This window comes from Labrus bergylta, chromosome 5 (genome assembly GCF_963930695.1).
Source record: "Labrus bergylta chromosome 5, fLabBer1.1, whole genome shotgun sequence".
NCBI classification, from domain to species: Eukaryota; Metazoa; Chordata; class Actinopteri; order Labriformes; family Labridae; genus Labrus; species Labrus bergylta.
Window position 1 is genome coordinate 21,604,008 of NC_089199.1, and position 14,456 is coordinate 21,618,463.

The 14,456-nt window shown below is 39.7% G+C and overlaps 1 protein-coding gene across 1 annotated transcript; it reads right to left on the bottom strand.

Moving 5' to 3' along the window:
• Window positions 1-5,813: 5,813 nt before the first annotated feature.
• Window positions 5,814-10,758, bottom strand: LOC109981785 (potassium voltage-gated channel subfamily A member 10). Its single transcript, XM_020630739.3, has 2 exons — window positions 10,446-10,758; window positions 5,814-9,457 (listed from the first exon to the last, which is right to left on the bottom strand). The coding sequence occupies exon 2, from the start codon at window positions 9,286-9,288 to the stop codon at window positions 7,597-7,599; it is 1,692 nt and encodes a 563-aa protein (XP_020486395.1). The 5' UTR covers window positions 9,289-9,457; window positions 10,446-10,758; the 3' UTR covers window positions 5,814-7,596.
• Window positions 10,759-14,456: the final 3,698 nt, after the last annotated feature.

Consider the following 14,456-nt stretch of genomic DNA (forward strand, 5'->3'; position numbering starts at 1 on the left):
TCTAATTGGTCTACTGAAAACACCAAGACAGGTCTCTGTAACTGAAAGCAACTTTACTGGGAATCAACGGAGCTGGTGGTGTAACTGGTTTTAAAGTATGCAAAGCAGCTTTTTGTTGGTGTTGTTGTTCAGTCTGCAAAGTAAGTCAACGTCAGACCATATTTGATCATTGTCAGCCTCAAGTGACTCCTTAACCCCAATTGCGCTCACATTTCTTTATTGTATTGTTGATACATTTACATATACTGGGAAATTAATGTTGTAAAATGATTTTGAATTGTCTTGTGTTGTAATTGAGACAATTAAACCTTTTTATGGTCAAACCTCTCACTTATTTAGCCAAGTGAAATGACATTATGTTCATGATTGTCAATGAATTAAATCTCTTGCAGACCAATCCATAAAAGTCTACACATTTTCACAAATTCAAACTATATATTGAAAGTTTGTCTTAGTGTAGTACCAAAAAATAGCCACAAGGTGTCAGGCTAAACACTGGGAAACACCTTCTGCTTGCTGTCTCAGAGGCATAACAAACACAATCCTGTCCACATTAGGTATCTCCCATGTCATTTGGGTTCACAGTAAGCAGCGGTGGAAGGAAATAAAAATACATGGTGCTTCTACGAAAAGTTAAAGGAAACTTTATCTTTTTACTCCACAACGTTGATTTGACATGTGAAGATTGTCAGAAAAAAATATATGAAGAACACATACAATGTGGTTGTTATAGATCTATCTACCCAGCAGGAAAAAAAAGAGTAAACTTGTTCAATATCACAAAGAAAACATGTCGAAAACTGAAACTGAGAAATGTCGATACAATCTGATGCCAGCACCTCTAATATGTGTCTATAATTGTATAAAACATCAGATGAATTGATCCAACAAAATTAACCTGCTTAAAATCTGACAAGATATAAGACATCATTGGTTGTTGGTTTCAGCTTCTTGAAAGTAAATATTGGTCTTTTTGTCATTATGTAAGAAGAAGTCTTTGGGTTTCTGTCGGTTGGATGAAAGAAGCAACATGAGGTCGTCACCTCAGACTATGGGACATTGTGATGAGCATTTTTTTACAACAGTCTGATGTCGTGTAGACTAAATAATTAGTGCTGAAGACAATAATGATGCGTTTAAGCCGTACTAATGAGTTACTTGTCATGTGATACTTATGTTTGCAGGACTTGAACATGTAAAGAGGTTTTCAGGTTGCAGTGTTGCTTCATGCACCAAATAGACATGGATACTTTCTCTGCTCGTGTCTGATTATTTAATTTGCAAAACTGCACAACAGCAACCAACGGTATGCATCTTTCTTTATTTTAGAGGCTTTTCCTTTCATATTTCAACTAATCTCTTTCTTATCGTCAGAGAAATAAAGTGAACTTTGTGTGTACTGTTACCACGATTCATCTTTGTAATGTCCTACAGCTGGACGCCGCCTAATGCGTCTCTAAATAATCGTTTTAAACATAATGTGAGGAGCAGCCTGTGGTCAATTACCGGCAGCGCAGCGTTTGCTGTCTGATCTCGGTGACACCTCAGGTCACCTTCTTCATTTTTCATGGGCGTTAAGCAGGACAAATGCGTGACTCACGTTTCATCCCACAAAGTCTGGTCATTGACCTCCAGGGCTGACGCAGTGCAACAGAGCGGTTTACCTGTCGTAAATCATATTCTCCCCGAATGATTTCTTGCCCTGTCCGTCAGGGGACTCAGCTCTAAAATATTAAAATGATCGATGGGAAATTGTTACAGAGGCAGGGCTGAATCGAAGAAAGCAGAATCATATAGTAGTGAATTTAAGGTAGTCTTGTGACTACACAGATTATTTCTGTTATTTCCTAAGATGGCTGGAAGCTGGGTTTTTTTTGCCATGATTCTCCTACAGGAGTGTACACTTTTGGGACTGTTTTAGTTGTGGATTTGTGATAGTTCACATCAGCAGGGCAGTGAGTTGAAACAACCTTAATAAAAACTAAAGTGGTTGTGAAATTGTAGGCTTGTGTCAAAAAATGCAGCAATGTGGCTTATTGTTACATTTTCAATAGAGAGGTCTATTAGCCTAACATCAACAATAAGCACATGCCAATAGGTCTGGAACCTCTAAGTTCCTTTTACATTTTCTTTTGTGGTTAGTTTTAGGCACCAAAAGCAGTTTTGTAAAGATTAAGGAATGATATTAATTTGGTACAAATGTCAATGATGTGACTGCATCTAGAGTCACCGCTTATTTTAGTCTAGACTAACAGGGTCTTACTGTAACAGGGCCTAAATAGGCTTTTTTTTTTTTAGAGCTGAATAAAACTGTAGTCAATACAAGCAGAAATGTATCTATGTATTATCTCTGTCCCTGTCAGACATTTTTTAGTTAGTCATAAAAGAGACTGAAGTTATAAGTGATTTATTTTTATGACCTCCAAAAGCAAACAGGACCATCAGAATAAATATTTATTTCCATCCAGTTCATTTTAATGGCAGAAACCACTGCCACAGAGTGGGTATCAGACAAAGTGATTAACTGCATGCTGCTTAAAAAGCCTTTATTTACGTTTTCTACTGCACAGATTATTGAGGAGTGACAAGGGATACTTTGTCCTATGGGGTCGCCAAAATCGACACTAACCAAAATCCTCAAAATCCAATAAAGTCAAAACACTAATTCACTGTGTTAATATTAACCATTTAACATTAAAATATATTTGTTGACGTTTAATTGTTTGTTTTTTTCAAAGCTGAGACAACAATGAATGAATATATGTGTTGGCTGCTCGATAACATCAGGGATTCCCAGCATTTGCGGGATGTCGATTGAAATTGAAAAATGATCACAGAATGATTTTTCTGAACATGCCTCTTCTGGAGGAGTGTTTAATCACACTGTGTCAGGATGCCTGATTCTCCGTCACCGCCTGTGAGAATCAGAGTGACTCCACCTGTCTGTCCTTCATCCTCTCCAGAGCTGAGCGAGCAGATGGAGGACCTCACAAGCTTAGCTTAACTCCTGCCAAAAATATGAAGCCCATTTGTCACTATGCAAGCACTCCCTTTAGGAGAAGATCTCTAGCTTTTTCATTAACCCTTTAGTCAATCATGAAGCTGTAAATAGTAATGCAAAACACCTGTTTGAATGTCCTGGGTCAGCAAAGTCAGAGCACAGGATCAATGACTCAACTAATACTGTAGGTGAGCACAGCTGAACTTTGATCAATACTAAACCCTTGAGGATTTCTTTGTCAATCAATGTTACACCTGCTGTGATCCAAAGCTGCACCTTGTTCGTGCTTTGATCAGAACTGTAACTCAAGGTCACTGCAGCGCTGATCCAGCCTGATGTAACCGTGCATTCAGAAGAGTTTCCCTCAGTGGAAGAAACAGGAGACTTTGGAGAGATTTAATACAAACACAAGCTGCCAACTTCCAAGTGACTTTGCCCTCTGGAGAGGGTGAGCTCCGGTGCACAGGCTTTCTTTATACGGCTTGTAAAGTGCCTGCTGACAACAACAGTAACCCAATCCAATGATTTGAGCACCACTATCTATGCTTTCGTGTGAGATCTGTCCATCGTATTCCTTAAAGGAGTGGGACACAGCTTGTCACTGAGTTGAACAGTAGAGGGGGGACCGGAATCATGAAAATATATTCTGTGATCGAACCATCTGCTGGTCTCTGAATATCTTAGGGGTGATTCTCTATCAAAGGCTGGATGGATGTGATCTCTTGGTGGAACACCCGATGAATTATAGATGACAGCCTCACATTGGCTTCGACCTTGCAGGAGCCACCTGTCTGTTAAATGCTAAAATGCTATCAGAGACCTCGTCTCGGTTTATCACTGTACGATCAATGATCAGGAGGGCAGAAGGGCAGAAGGTCGGCCAGCTGACCTCGTAATTAGTGACAAGTCTTTAACAGACATCACGGACACAGCCAGTAGGTTTCAGTTGGAAATGATTTTCGTAGCATCGTCTTAATAAATACTTATAATATAATATATATAATATAATAATAATTAAAATCACAAGCATAGCATTAAATGCAAAGATCCAAATGATATAGTGGTTATCATAATGACAGAAGATTAGACTGTTTGGGACAGTGCAGCATCAACCATGGAGGCCAAGATAGATGATCTTATAAATGATTCATTTGGTCTGCATATTTAATTTGGTGCTTTTGCTAGTCAAAGGCATTGTCAAGCTTACTGCACTAGAATTGTGTCAAAAGAGAGAAAACAGCAGATATGCTGCAATTACCATTTTTGAAGGATGTCCACAAACAAAAACAACTCCTCAATGAGTTTGTTTTCAGATGATTAACATTTTTCAAAATAATTTTAAGAGACTTTTTTTCCCCCAACCAGGCTGTATCCTAACTAGATATAAGGGGTTGTTAACATCTGCACCTCCAGTCTGTGGTCTCTAAACCACAGCAACAGATCCATACAATAAAAACCAAAAGATTCTCCATCTCTCAGTTGAATATTGACAATATTCATTCAGCTGCCACTTCAACGTCATATTGTGGTTGTGAGGTGCAAAAGCTTTGTTATATCTGCTGTGTTCCTGGTTGTAAACCCTCTAGGTGTGCACATAGGGAATATGCCTTTTTTTTAACCCATGACCATTGCTCGATTGTTCACCAACTGAGAAGATAATGCACATTGAAAACTGCTGAGTAAATCTCAAAATTTTTCATCTTAAGCTAACAATAGCATTCAGTCACTTAATAACCACCCTAAGATAGTATTTGGCTAAAAACTTAGATTACCATTTGGTAGTGTAACACAAAGCAATCAGAAAGGCAAAAAAATCCTAGTAAATGTAATGATGGTTAGGAAGAGGTTCAATAGCACTAGCTTATGGGTTATCAAATAGAGTATGTTGTTTTACTTTAACCTCATACATATAACCCAATTTCCTAATTTATATCAGATCTTGATTTACAACAGGATGACAACGAACAGAGAAAATTCAGAGAAAATCTTGCTTTTTTTCAAGTTGAGACAACAAAACTGATAACCTATTAGCATTTAGCAGCTAAGTAACTAATAAACGTTTCAGGAAATAATTTAATAATTTTCCTGTGTTTTAATGTTACAAGATACAATTGGAAAGATGTAAATTCCTAACGAACATTACATCAGCTAGGAGGTTGTTACATGTACATGCTTAAACAACACTAACTCTTGAGCTAAGTGGCTTAAAGCTACTGATATGATCTAAGATAGGATACAACAGTTAACACGTCAATTCTTAGCAAACGTAAAATAGAAATGAGTTTTCAGTTCAATGTTACGTTAGCACAATGCTAGCATAACCATTTAAACCTGTTACATACTATGTACTTAAGGAAAGGAGTCAATTTTGTTGCTTAGATAAACCAAAGTGTCAGAATGCTAACACTACCACGTGATAGGTAACAAGTAAAGCCTGGTTAACGAGACTTTAGCTAGTAAGTGGTTCACTGCTAGAATCTAAATCAGTTATAAAATGTGTTGTTTAACTTTGACAGACAGACAAATGGCCCTCTTGTTTTTCACAACATTTGTCTTTTACGTTGCATATTAATTGGTAAGTGATGATATTTTCAGAACCTCCTGTTGTGCAGCTTGTGACATGATTTTAGTGCAGAACCAGCAGCAAGACGGCGCTAATGACAGCTGTAATGAAAAGTAGTATAAAGAGAATTCAGAGTTGAAGCCATAAACTGAAAGGTGCTCCTCAAAACAAAATTTGGAATATTCAACATCTAAAGTCACAACAACAATTCATCCCATAGACGAAATCAACAGAGGAAGCCTGCACCAGTAAGGATACATGTTTAATGAAAGGCACTCTTTACAGGATAAATAAAACATTGCAAATTATGAAACTGTATACTTCACAGTGTTGACACATACAGTAACAGTCCTCATATATTAAGTGCGTTATAACTTAGTAAAGTGCTGAGTACCAACGTGAGCAACTGATGTCACCTTATTGCTTTATGATTAACTTATTAAAAGTATTGCTCTTTCAGTGGGTGAAAAACACAACACTTCGTTTTCCACCCACATCTCATCATTATTGCATATTGAAGGGTTATTAGAAAGGCATTGATTGTGTTACAACTACATCCACTGCCACTTCTATACAAGCTGTATTTATATATATAATAAACTCACATACAGTACATTTTCAAGATTGGAATGTGGCATGCATATATTGTACCTATTCATGTTTTCCTCATTTCATAAATCCACGCTATATATTGTCTTTCTCTATCTCAATTATAATGATCATCACTACATGATTATGATTAATACAATTGTATATTTTGATATTTCAAATGTTCAGTTACCGATAGATTTTAGCCTTAGTTCGGCGTACTAATACTACACCATGCATTATAATGAGAGAGAAAAAAAGTGAATGGAGCAAATACAGTACATGAGTGCAAACATCTTATTACTCCCCTTCTAAGCCTGATAACAAATATGTATTTTTCACTTTTTTACACAATTTAATTAACGTGTTTCCCCTGAAAACTGCCTATTATTTATAGCTCCAAAAGTGCTTCAGCATTATGAAGGGAAAATAAATGTTAAGTGCAATGAATTGATATGGTTCTTAAAGGGTACATTCACATTATAGTAGCATGTTTTATACAGCTAAACCTGCTCAATCTGGTGAAAGATGCAACATAATAAAAAACTTTGTCGATATAAAATAACCTCTAATTACAAAAGCTGAGACTGCTGCATGCAACTACTACATTCACTATACTACAGTAAATGTTTAACAGTTTCAAAGTTTCAGTTATTTCTGCTACTTTTATCTATGAGATTAATAGCAGACATGCAAACGTGACAGCTATTTATCACACAGATATTATTACACTGTGTCATAAGGAGAAGCTCTGCTACCTGAGCATTCACAACTATAGATCTGCTGATAAGACAATGTGCGCGTTGCCGTCCTCTTGCCTTACACTGGACACGTTGCCTGACCTTGAAAATCCTGCCAAGTTCTATCTAGATTTCGCTGAATATGACAAGGTGTGGACTAATATGGAACTGTGATGTAATATGAGCTGTGAGGATGCTTCCAGTTTACTTTTCTATAATTATCAGAACCGTTTAAGGTTTCTTTTGTGGGATAAACTTACTGTTATACAGACCTCAAGGACATTTTGATCAGATTCACAACTTACACTGCCTACACCACTGTTATAGTTACTGTAATGATCTGCATTTTCAAGGTGAAATGTTTATAGTACTAATGAGCCATCACCATTTTCTTCAAATTTCACTGGATGAAAGATGACCATTATGCCTTTCACTTGTTGTCATGAAAATGAACTGACATAGTAGTAGTTGGTGAGTTGTGTTAATTGCACTTTTGACACATCCACAAGCAGACAGACAACTGGTATAAAGGCTGTCTCACCCAACAGTGCCTTTTTAATACTGTAACAATATATCCTGCCATGTTTGGAGTACAAAATAGTGAGAAAGACAGACTGATCACCCAGCGCTTCTTACTTCTGGATATGTTTGATTCGTCCATGTTGTCCATGCATGCAGCATCAATAAATACTTAAGTTTCTCTATCAGTGCATGCCGTTTTTCTCGTTCTGCCAGGTGCCATTACTTTTATTAAGTGAAGGTGTGCTTCCATACTTGTTAGCAGCTGACATCTTCTGTGCAGCCTCAGCTGCTGCATCCATAATCTGTTTCTCCTCCTGTTCAGTTTCTCTGTGGTAAAAGTAGTTAAAGTTGGAGACGATGACCGGGACAGGCAAGGCAATGGTCAGGACTCCAGCAATGGCACAGAGGGTGCCAACCATTTTGCCTCCCATTGTGATTGGGCACATGTCTCCATATCCCACAGTGGTCATTGTCACCACAGCCCACCAGAAGCCATCAGGGATGCTTACAAACTGTGTCTGGGGTTCATCCACTTCAGCAAAGTAGATGGCACTAGAGAATAGGATGACCCCTATAAAAAGGAAGAAGATAAGCAGTCCAAGTTCCCTCATACTGGCTTTCAAGGTCTGCCCCAAGATTTGAAGTCCTTTTGAGTGTCGGGAGAGCTTAAAAATTCTGAAAACTCTAACCAGACGTATGATTCTTAGGATTGCCAGGGACATGTTCTGACTTGAGTTCATGTCGTCATCAGGGGTCGTGGCCAGCTCTGTTCCCAGGGTTACAAAGTAGGGAATTATAGAGACTATGTCGATGGTATTCATGATGTTATTGAAGAAATCTCTCTTGCTTGGGCATACCACAAAACGGACACCGACTTCAAAGCAGAACCAAATAATGCAAATAGTCTCCACAATAAAAAAGGGGTCTGTGATGTACGCCATCACGTCTTTAGCAGCAGGACGAGGAGCAGAACCATCTTTGGTCCCATTGATGAGTTCAGTTAAACCCGGGACAAAGTCATGATCCTCCCTGAACTCTGGCAGGGTCTCTAAGCAGAAGATAAAGATGGAAATGACAATGACGAGGACAGAAACCAGAGCGACGGATTTGGCAGCACTGGAGCTTTCTGGGTATTCAAACAGAAGCCAGAATTGTCGTTGGAGTTCGTTGGTGGGTAAAAGGACCTCTGGCTCTTTGATAAACCCTTCGTCTTCACGGAACTGCTCCATCGCTTCATGACCCAACTCATAGAAAACAATTTCATTTGCAAAAACATCCAAAGGAACATTGGCGGGCCTGCGAAGTCTTCCTCCTGACTGGTAGTAGTACAGAATACCATCAAAAGATGGGCGGTTTCTGTCAAAAAAGTACTCGTTTTTCATTGGGTCAAAGTAGGTAATCCTCTTCATGGGGTCACCGAGAAGTGTCTCTGGAAACTTGTTCAAGGTGCTGAGCTGGGTCTCGAACATCAGGCCTGAGATATTGATGACAACCTTCTCATCTTTTTCCTCCATGAAGTGCTTTTCAAACAAATCTTCATTCTCGTAGCAATCCTTTGCCATTTTACTAAAGACGCTGTCAGTGGGAGACTCACTGTTGACCAGGAGCTTTAGATTGGAGAGTAAGCTGCAGCTGCTGGAGTTTGCCTTGGTGGTCAGGGTTGGAGGAGTAGATGGTGACAGCCCTTCTTGGCCAGACTGATGGCGACGTCGTCCTCTGTGTGGCGACTGATGAGGAGAACTTAAACGGTGGGGTAAAAGATTCTGATCGGGAGCCTCTGATGTGGGTGAAGTCGGATACCCCGAGTCATTCGGGTCTCCCAGGTTGATGCCAACATCATCCATGTTCTCAAAGTTAACAAGAGGCACCTCCATTCCCCGTCTTTTGGTTAGCCACAGCTCTGTCTATCAGCCTGGTTTAAGCGCTGGAGACAGAGGGGACCCCACAACCAGTGCCACACTGAAGATCCTGGCAGGACCTCCCTCTTTCTGACTATCATTCAGGCAGCTGAATGCTCCTTTTAGATTCGGTCCTTTGTGTAATCTGTGAAAAGATCGAGGGGGTGGGGTGGGGGGGGGAGGCAAAGTTGAGTTATATTTTGGTAAATGGTGCAAAACAGTTCTGTTGGTAAAGAGATTTTTCTGTCACAACCTGATTGCATCAGCAGAGAGTTTGCTATCCGATACTGTGCTTATACAGTTATTTCTTTCTCCCCATTTCTCTCTCATGACCTAAAACAAACACAAACTCTGCAAGTTTAGCTGTAAAGTGCTTACCCTGATAATGGCTGGTATTATTGCTGATCATGGACTGCAAAACTAAACATGTTTAATGGAAAAAAACATCTGAGCTTTAACTTGGGACTAAAAGCAGAAACACATGAAAAACCAAAACACATTTATTCCTGTGAGCCAATAAAGTATTTACATCACTTTCTTAATTCACTCTTGGTCAACCCAAACCCTATTCAGGATAGTATATCGGCATCACCTTTACTTTATCTCTAAGGAGCTGTTTATCATTACGTTTGTCTTCTTCGGACAGGTAACCAAACCCTGACTCGCGTTTTTCAAGCTGCAACCTTTGTGTCCACTTGACACCGAGGGCCCTGCGCAGTCAGAGAGACTTATCTGCCTCTATTTCCATTTGCATTGTCGCAGATAACATAACAGTCCAGGGTACAGGATTGAATCTTCTTATGTAAGGACATTGTGATACTGCTTGTGCAGAAAATAAATGTATTGATTGTGCCTTGTCAGCAAAGAGAGGTTACTGAGTCCCAAGAGAAAGGTCAATCGGAAGAGAAAACAGAGAAGTGCCTGCTTCTTAGACACTTCTAAAAGAGACTTAAATCTTCTACCCAAACTTACCCTCATCCTAACATGCCCAACACATTGAAAGACACAATAAGGTCACTGGAATAACTACCCCTACCAGATCTGAATGTCAAAGCAACCAAAAACATGCAAATATATCTTTGTTTAAATAAAAAGTTTAAATCCAGCTGCATGCAGATGTCCGCATCACTCACCCGTGTTCAAGCCTCTGTAGAAGTTGTCGTGCCCTCTATACCCTTCCTGGCAGTTCTGCGGTGCTCCCCCTTCCTCCCTTCAATCTCTCCCTCATCCAAACTCACAATCAAGAGTGTCTCTGGCTCTATTAAAGCTCCCATTGGGTAATCTAACACCCTATAGGAAACCAGAGATGCCAGAGGTACCCACACACATTCGAAAACTTCCACATGCGCGCACACACACACACACACACACACACACACACAAATAAGGGCAAGCACATGCAGACGACTCGCTCTATGTTTGAAAGTGGGGGTCACCTGGCTTTGTTCTCCCTCCTCCCTCCTTCGTCAGTGTGATCAGTGAGGACGTTAAAGGTAGCTCCCTGATAGGAGATTTACTCTGCGGAAGCCAATCGCTGTTTGGCGTTGTTGGAGGGAGAGTGGGACCCGCTCTTTCCTGCACAGTAAGCATCCACATGCAGGATCAGCCAATCCACCCTCACCAGGGGGATTAAACTGTATTCTTCCCCTGTTACCTTATTGTCACAGCTTTCAATACCTACAGCAGCGCACATCTGCCTTTGGGGGCTTTTGATCCATCATTATTTACATTCTCAATAACAAACACGCTGACTTGAATGTGCTTTTTGATCTGATTCCACACTCTCTGAAATAACATTGTCATTTCAAACTGTCAGAAATGTTCACTTTATATGTTCCATTAGATATTTCCATATTTTCATAAGTCTTCGTCTGACTTTTCTTTCTTTCCTCTTTGTTTGTTTGTCAAGGCAATCTATAAAACAGGAATTAGCCTGTACAGTAGTATCAATATTATTGATAAATGCTTTAGTTATTTACTGAGGTAATTTATTCTGGGCACACATTTCCCCCAGAGGTGTTACATATAGATTCTGAAGAGGGTTTAAATGTGTTAGAGAGAGTGTGCAAAAAGTTATTTTCCAAGAAAATCCTGCAGATGTGTTTGTTTCATTGCTTTTGCCCCTGCCAACTCCAACATCACTGCCAGCTATTGAAGGATTGTCAGATTAATAAAGTAGCTCTGTACCTTTGAGAAATAGTTAAAACAAACTAATTAAAAGGTGAAATTCAAACCGCAGAACGGCTGCACTTCCTCTTTTTAGCTCTGCTGAATTCTCCTGAGGAGTGAAAACTTTAATCAAAGTGTATCCTGTACTTTTTCAGAAGGGCGGCCAATTTGGCATCATAGGTTGAATATTGTGTTACCCGATAGAGAAGACAGTAGCCTGAAGTCAGTAATCATTCCCTCCTCTCACTCTTCGTCCTGCAGCAGCCTGGAGTTGGCTGCCTGCTGCTCCCCTGTAACATTGCGGCGTGAGCAGCACCACTGCAGGCACATGGCTTCAAGGTCACAGAACACTGTCTTTAAGACTTCACAGCCTATGCTTTGCTATACATCATCACACGCAGTCACCTTCAGGAACCTCATTTAATGTCCTCATGGATTCATCACGCACATATGCCTCAGTGGATATAAACTTGTCTCTTGTTCTTCATAGATATCAAGGTTTGCACAAACATATAGGGATGCAGGGACAGACTCATGGTCACACAAACATCACTCAGCTGACTCAACACACTCCGTTTATAGGGATCTTTTCCCTCTGTGATCCTGTAAAAACCAGGACATGTCATTGAGAGCGCAATGAGCTGAGGCATGACCTGCCATTTAAACACTTCATAATAGAATTTGCTACAGGCATAGAGGGACAGGAAGATGGATGGTGAGGGGGGGGCGATCATAGACTGTGCGCGTCAGACTGAGAGGGTAAATAATCGATCCATTCCCCTCCGCAAAACGATTTGTGTCAGTAAAAGTGGGAGAGGGGAGGTAAATGGGTGAGATGGACTGCAGTTACTGCAGTGTCACTGGTCTGAGGAGTCCTCACGGAGTAACAGAGGGATAACATCCCTCCCTCTGTCCTTCTTTGTAGCCCTCCATCCATCATCCCTCCTCCCTCCCTCCCCATGACACTGTCACCTTAGTCGTTAACAGACTGTGTTGACAAAGCAATTTTTGCATCAGCATGCTTGAGTGTGAACTATACTGACTCTGCATAGGTATAAACACCTCCTGCACACCTTTATAAGGCTCAACTTTGAGCCATAAATGCCTTTATGATGATGTTCTTACAGGAAATAAAACATTAGTTCAAGACTTTAATGGTTTCAACCCTGATGTGAAACAGGCTTCCTGAGCTCAGCAAAAGTAACATTTCAATCCTGCTAAAGTCCTGAAATTAGAGTTTAATGTTGTCTTCTGTTGATAGTGTGAATATGTCGAATCACAGATAGCATTGATATAAAGGCTAGGATATAATGGGGGTCAGCAACAAATGGCTTAGACTTTACACTGACATCGTCTAAGTTGATCTGATGAACTAGTGAGCTGCGTATTCACTTAGCCACTTTGTAAATGTAATTCTAATATTACCTGCCATTTAGCTCTGTTTAGAATCTCCATTTCTCCAAAAAGGAATGGTATGACAAAAACACAAAAATGGCATAAGTCAAAAATAATTCAGATTCATAATGATGTAAAATTTACTCCAGGAAACATGCGCTGAGTTAAAAAACAAACATATTAATGTTGTTTTTTTTCCATTTAAAGAATTTAAAGAATGCTGAATATCTGTTTTTGCTAATTCACTCTGAAGTTAATCATTTTGAACAATGTGTTTTTATATTATTAAACAGTTCTCATTAATACTACACATCAGTGTGTATTGTGTCTTTATTATTTCCTATAATACAGCTCTTTGCTGAAGGTACGTTGATGACATTTTTTGGCCGAATAAAAAAATAATTCATACCGATAACGGCCTGAATGATACATTTCTCTTTATATGACATGTTTTGCTTGTTGATTAATAGTTGACAAATACAACATCACAAAACTTTGCAGACTTTTCCTTTTCATTAGATTTTTGATCCAGCACCAGGTAGAAGTTTGTTTATGCACTCTGTCTGTTTTTGAAAGTGCCAAAGTAAGAAAACCGCACGTGTTCATATCACATGTTGGAAGTAATTATATCTGAAAAGCCCATATGCTCACTTTTCCATTAAGGGTGACAGGATCTCAAAGTGCATGTCAGATAGCTGAGACGAGGTATTCCTACCTGGTGATCGTATATCTGTGGTAAAGGCAGCGGGTCATTCCAGACTATAGTAATCCTATATAATACTGCAGAGGCTCTCCTCATTGCACATAACATACAAGGTTGGGTCAGGAGCATGAAAGGGTAAAGCAGATCCTGAATGTAAAAGCCCCCGTACAGCTCAAAACACAGTATTGGGTAATGTTCAGAGCAGGGTCATCCATCAGTTCAAAGTTCACACAGATCTAGTGTTTGTGGTTCTCAGTGAAGTCAAGTCCAGCAGTGATCACGGTTCGGATACCTCTCATGTTAACTTGATCTCTGTATGGGGTCATTAGAGGTTTACACTGAGGACTAACAGAAGAGATTCTATTGGCTGTTGTGATAAAACAACATGATAAGCTAAGGCTTCCAACAGGTCAAATCTATGAATGCTGTTTTAAAGCATTGCTTGTTGATAAAATTGTTTTTCTTGGTAGAAGAAAGGCCTGGTACAAAGAAACAGTTAGGTCCTTGTATCTAATTTTTTTGATTGGTTACAAACTGAACTGGGGTGAATTTTCACAACTAATCCACTTTGATGATATTAAGGGGCCTACAGTTATTTATAAATATGCATAACTAGGGTCGTGGCTGAGTCCACTGACAGCTGTTGCTGTTTGCCTGGAGGCTGAAGGACTCCCTCACTAGATTGATCGAAAGTTAGCTAGAAATAACATTTCCAATATGGCGACCATCATCGTTGGGCTTCACAACACCTCTAAAGTAACCAGCTGGTGACATATACTAGACTGCGTCCATGTTTATGCAGTTTATGGGAGTGATGATGGGCCAAACAATATATGACTTTATCCAGGGGGCATGTGGAATCCTGTTGTTGTTTTTT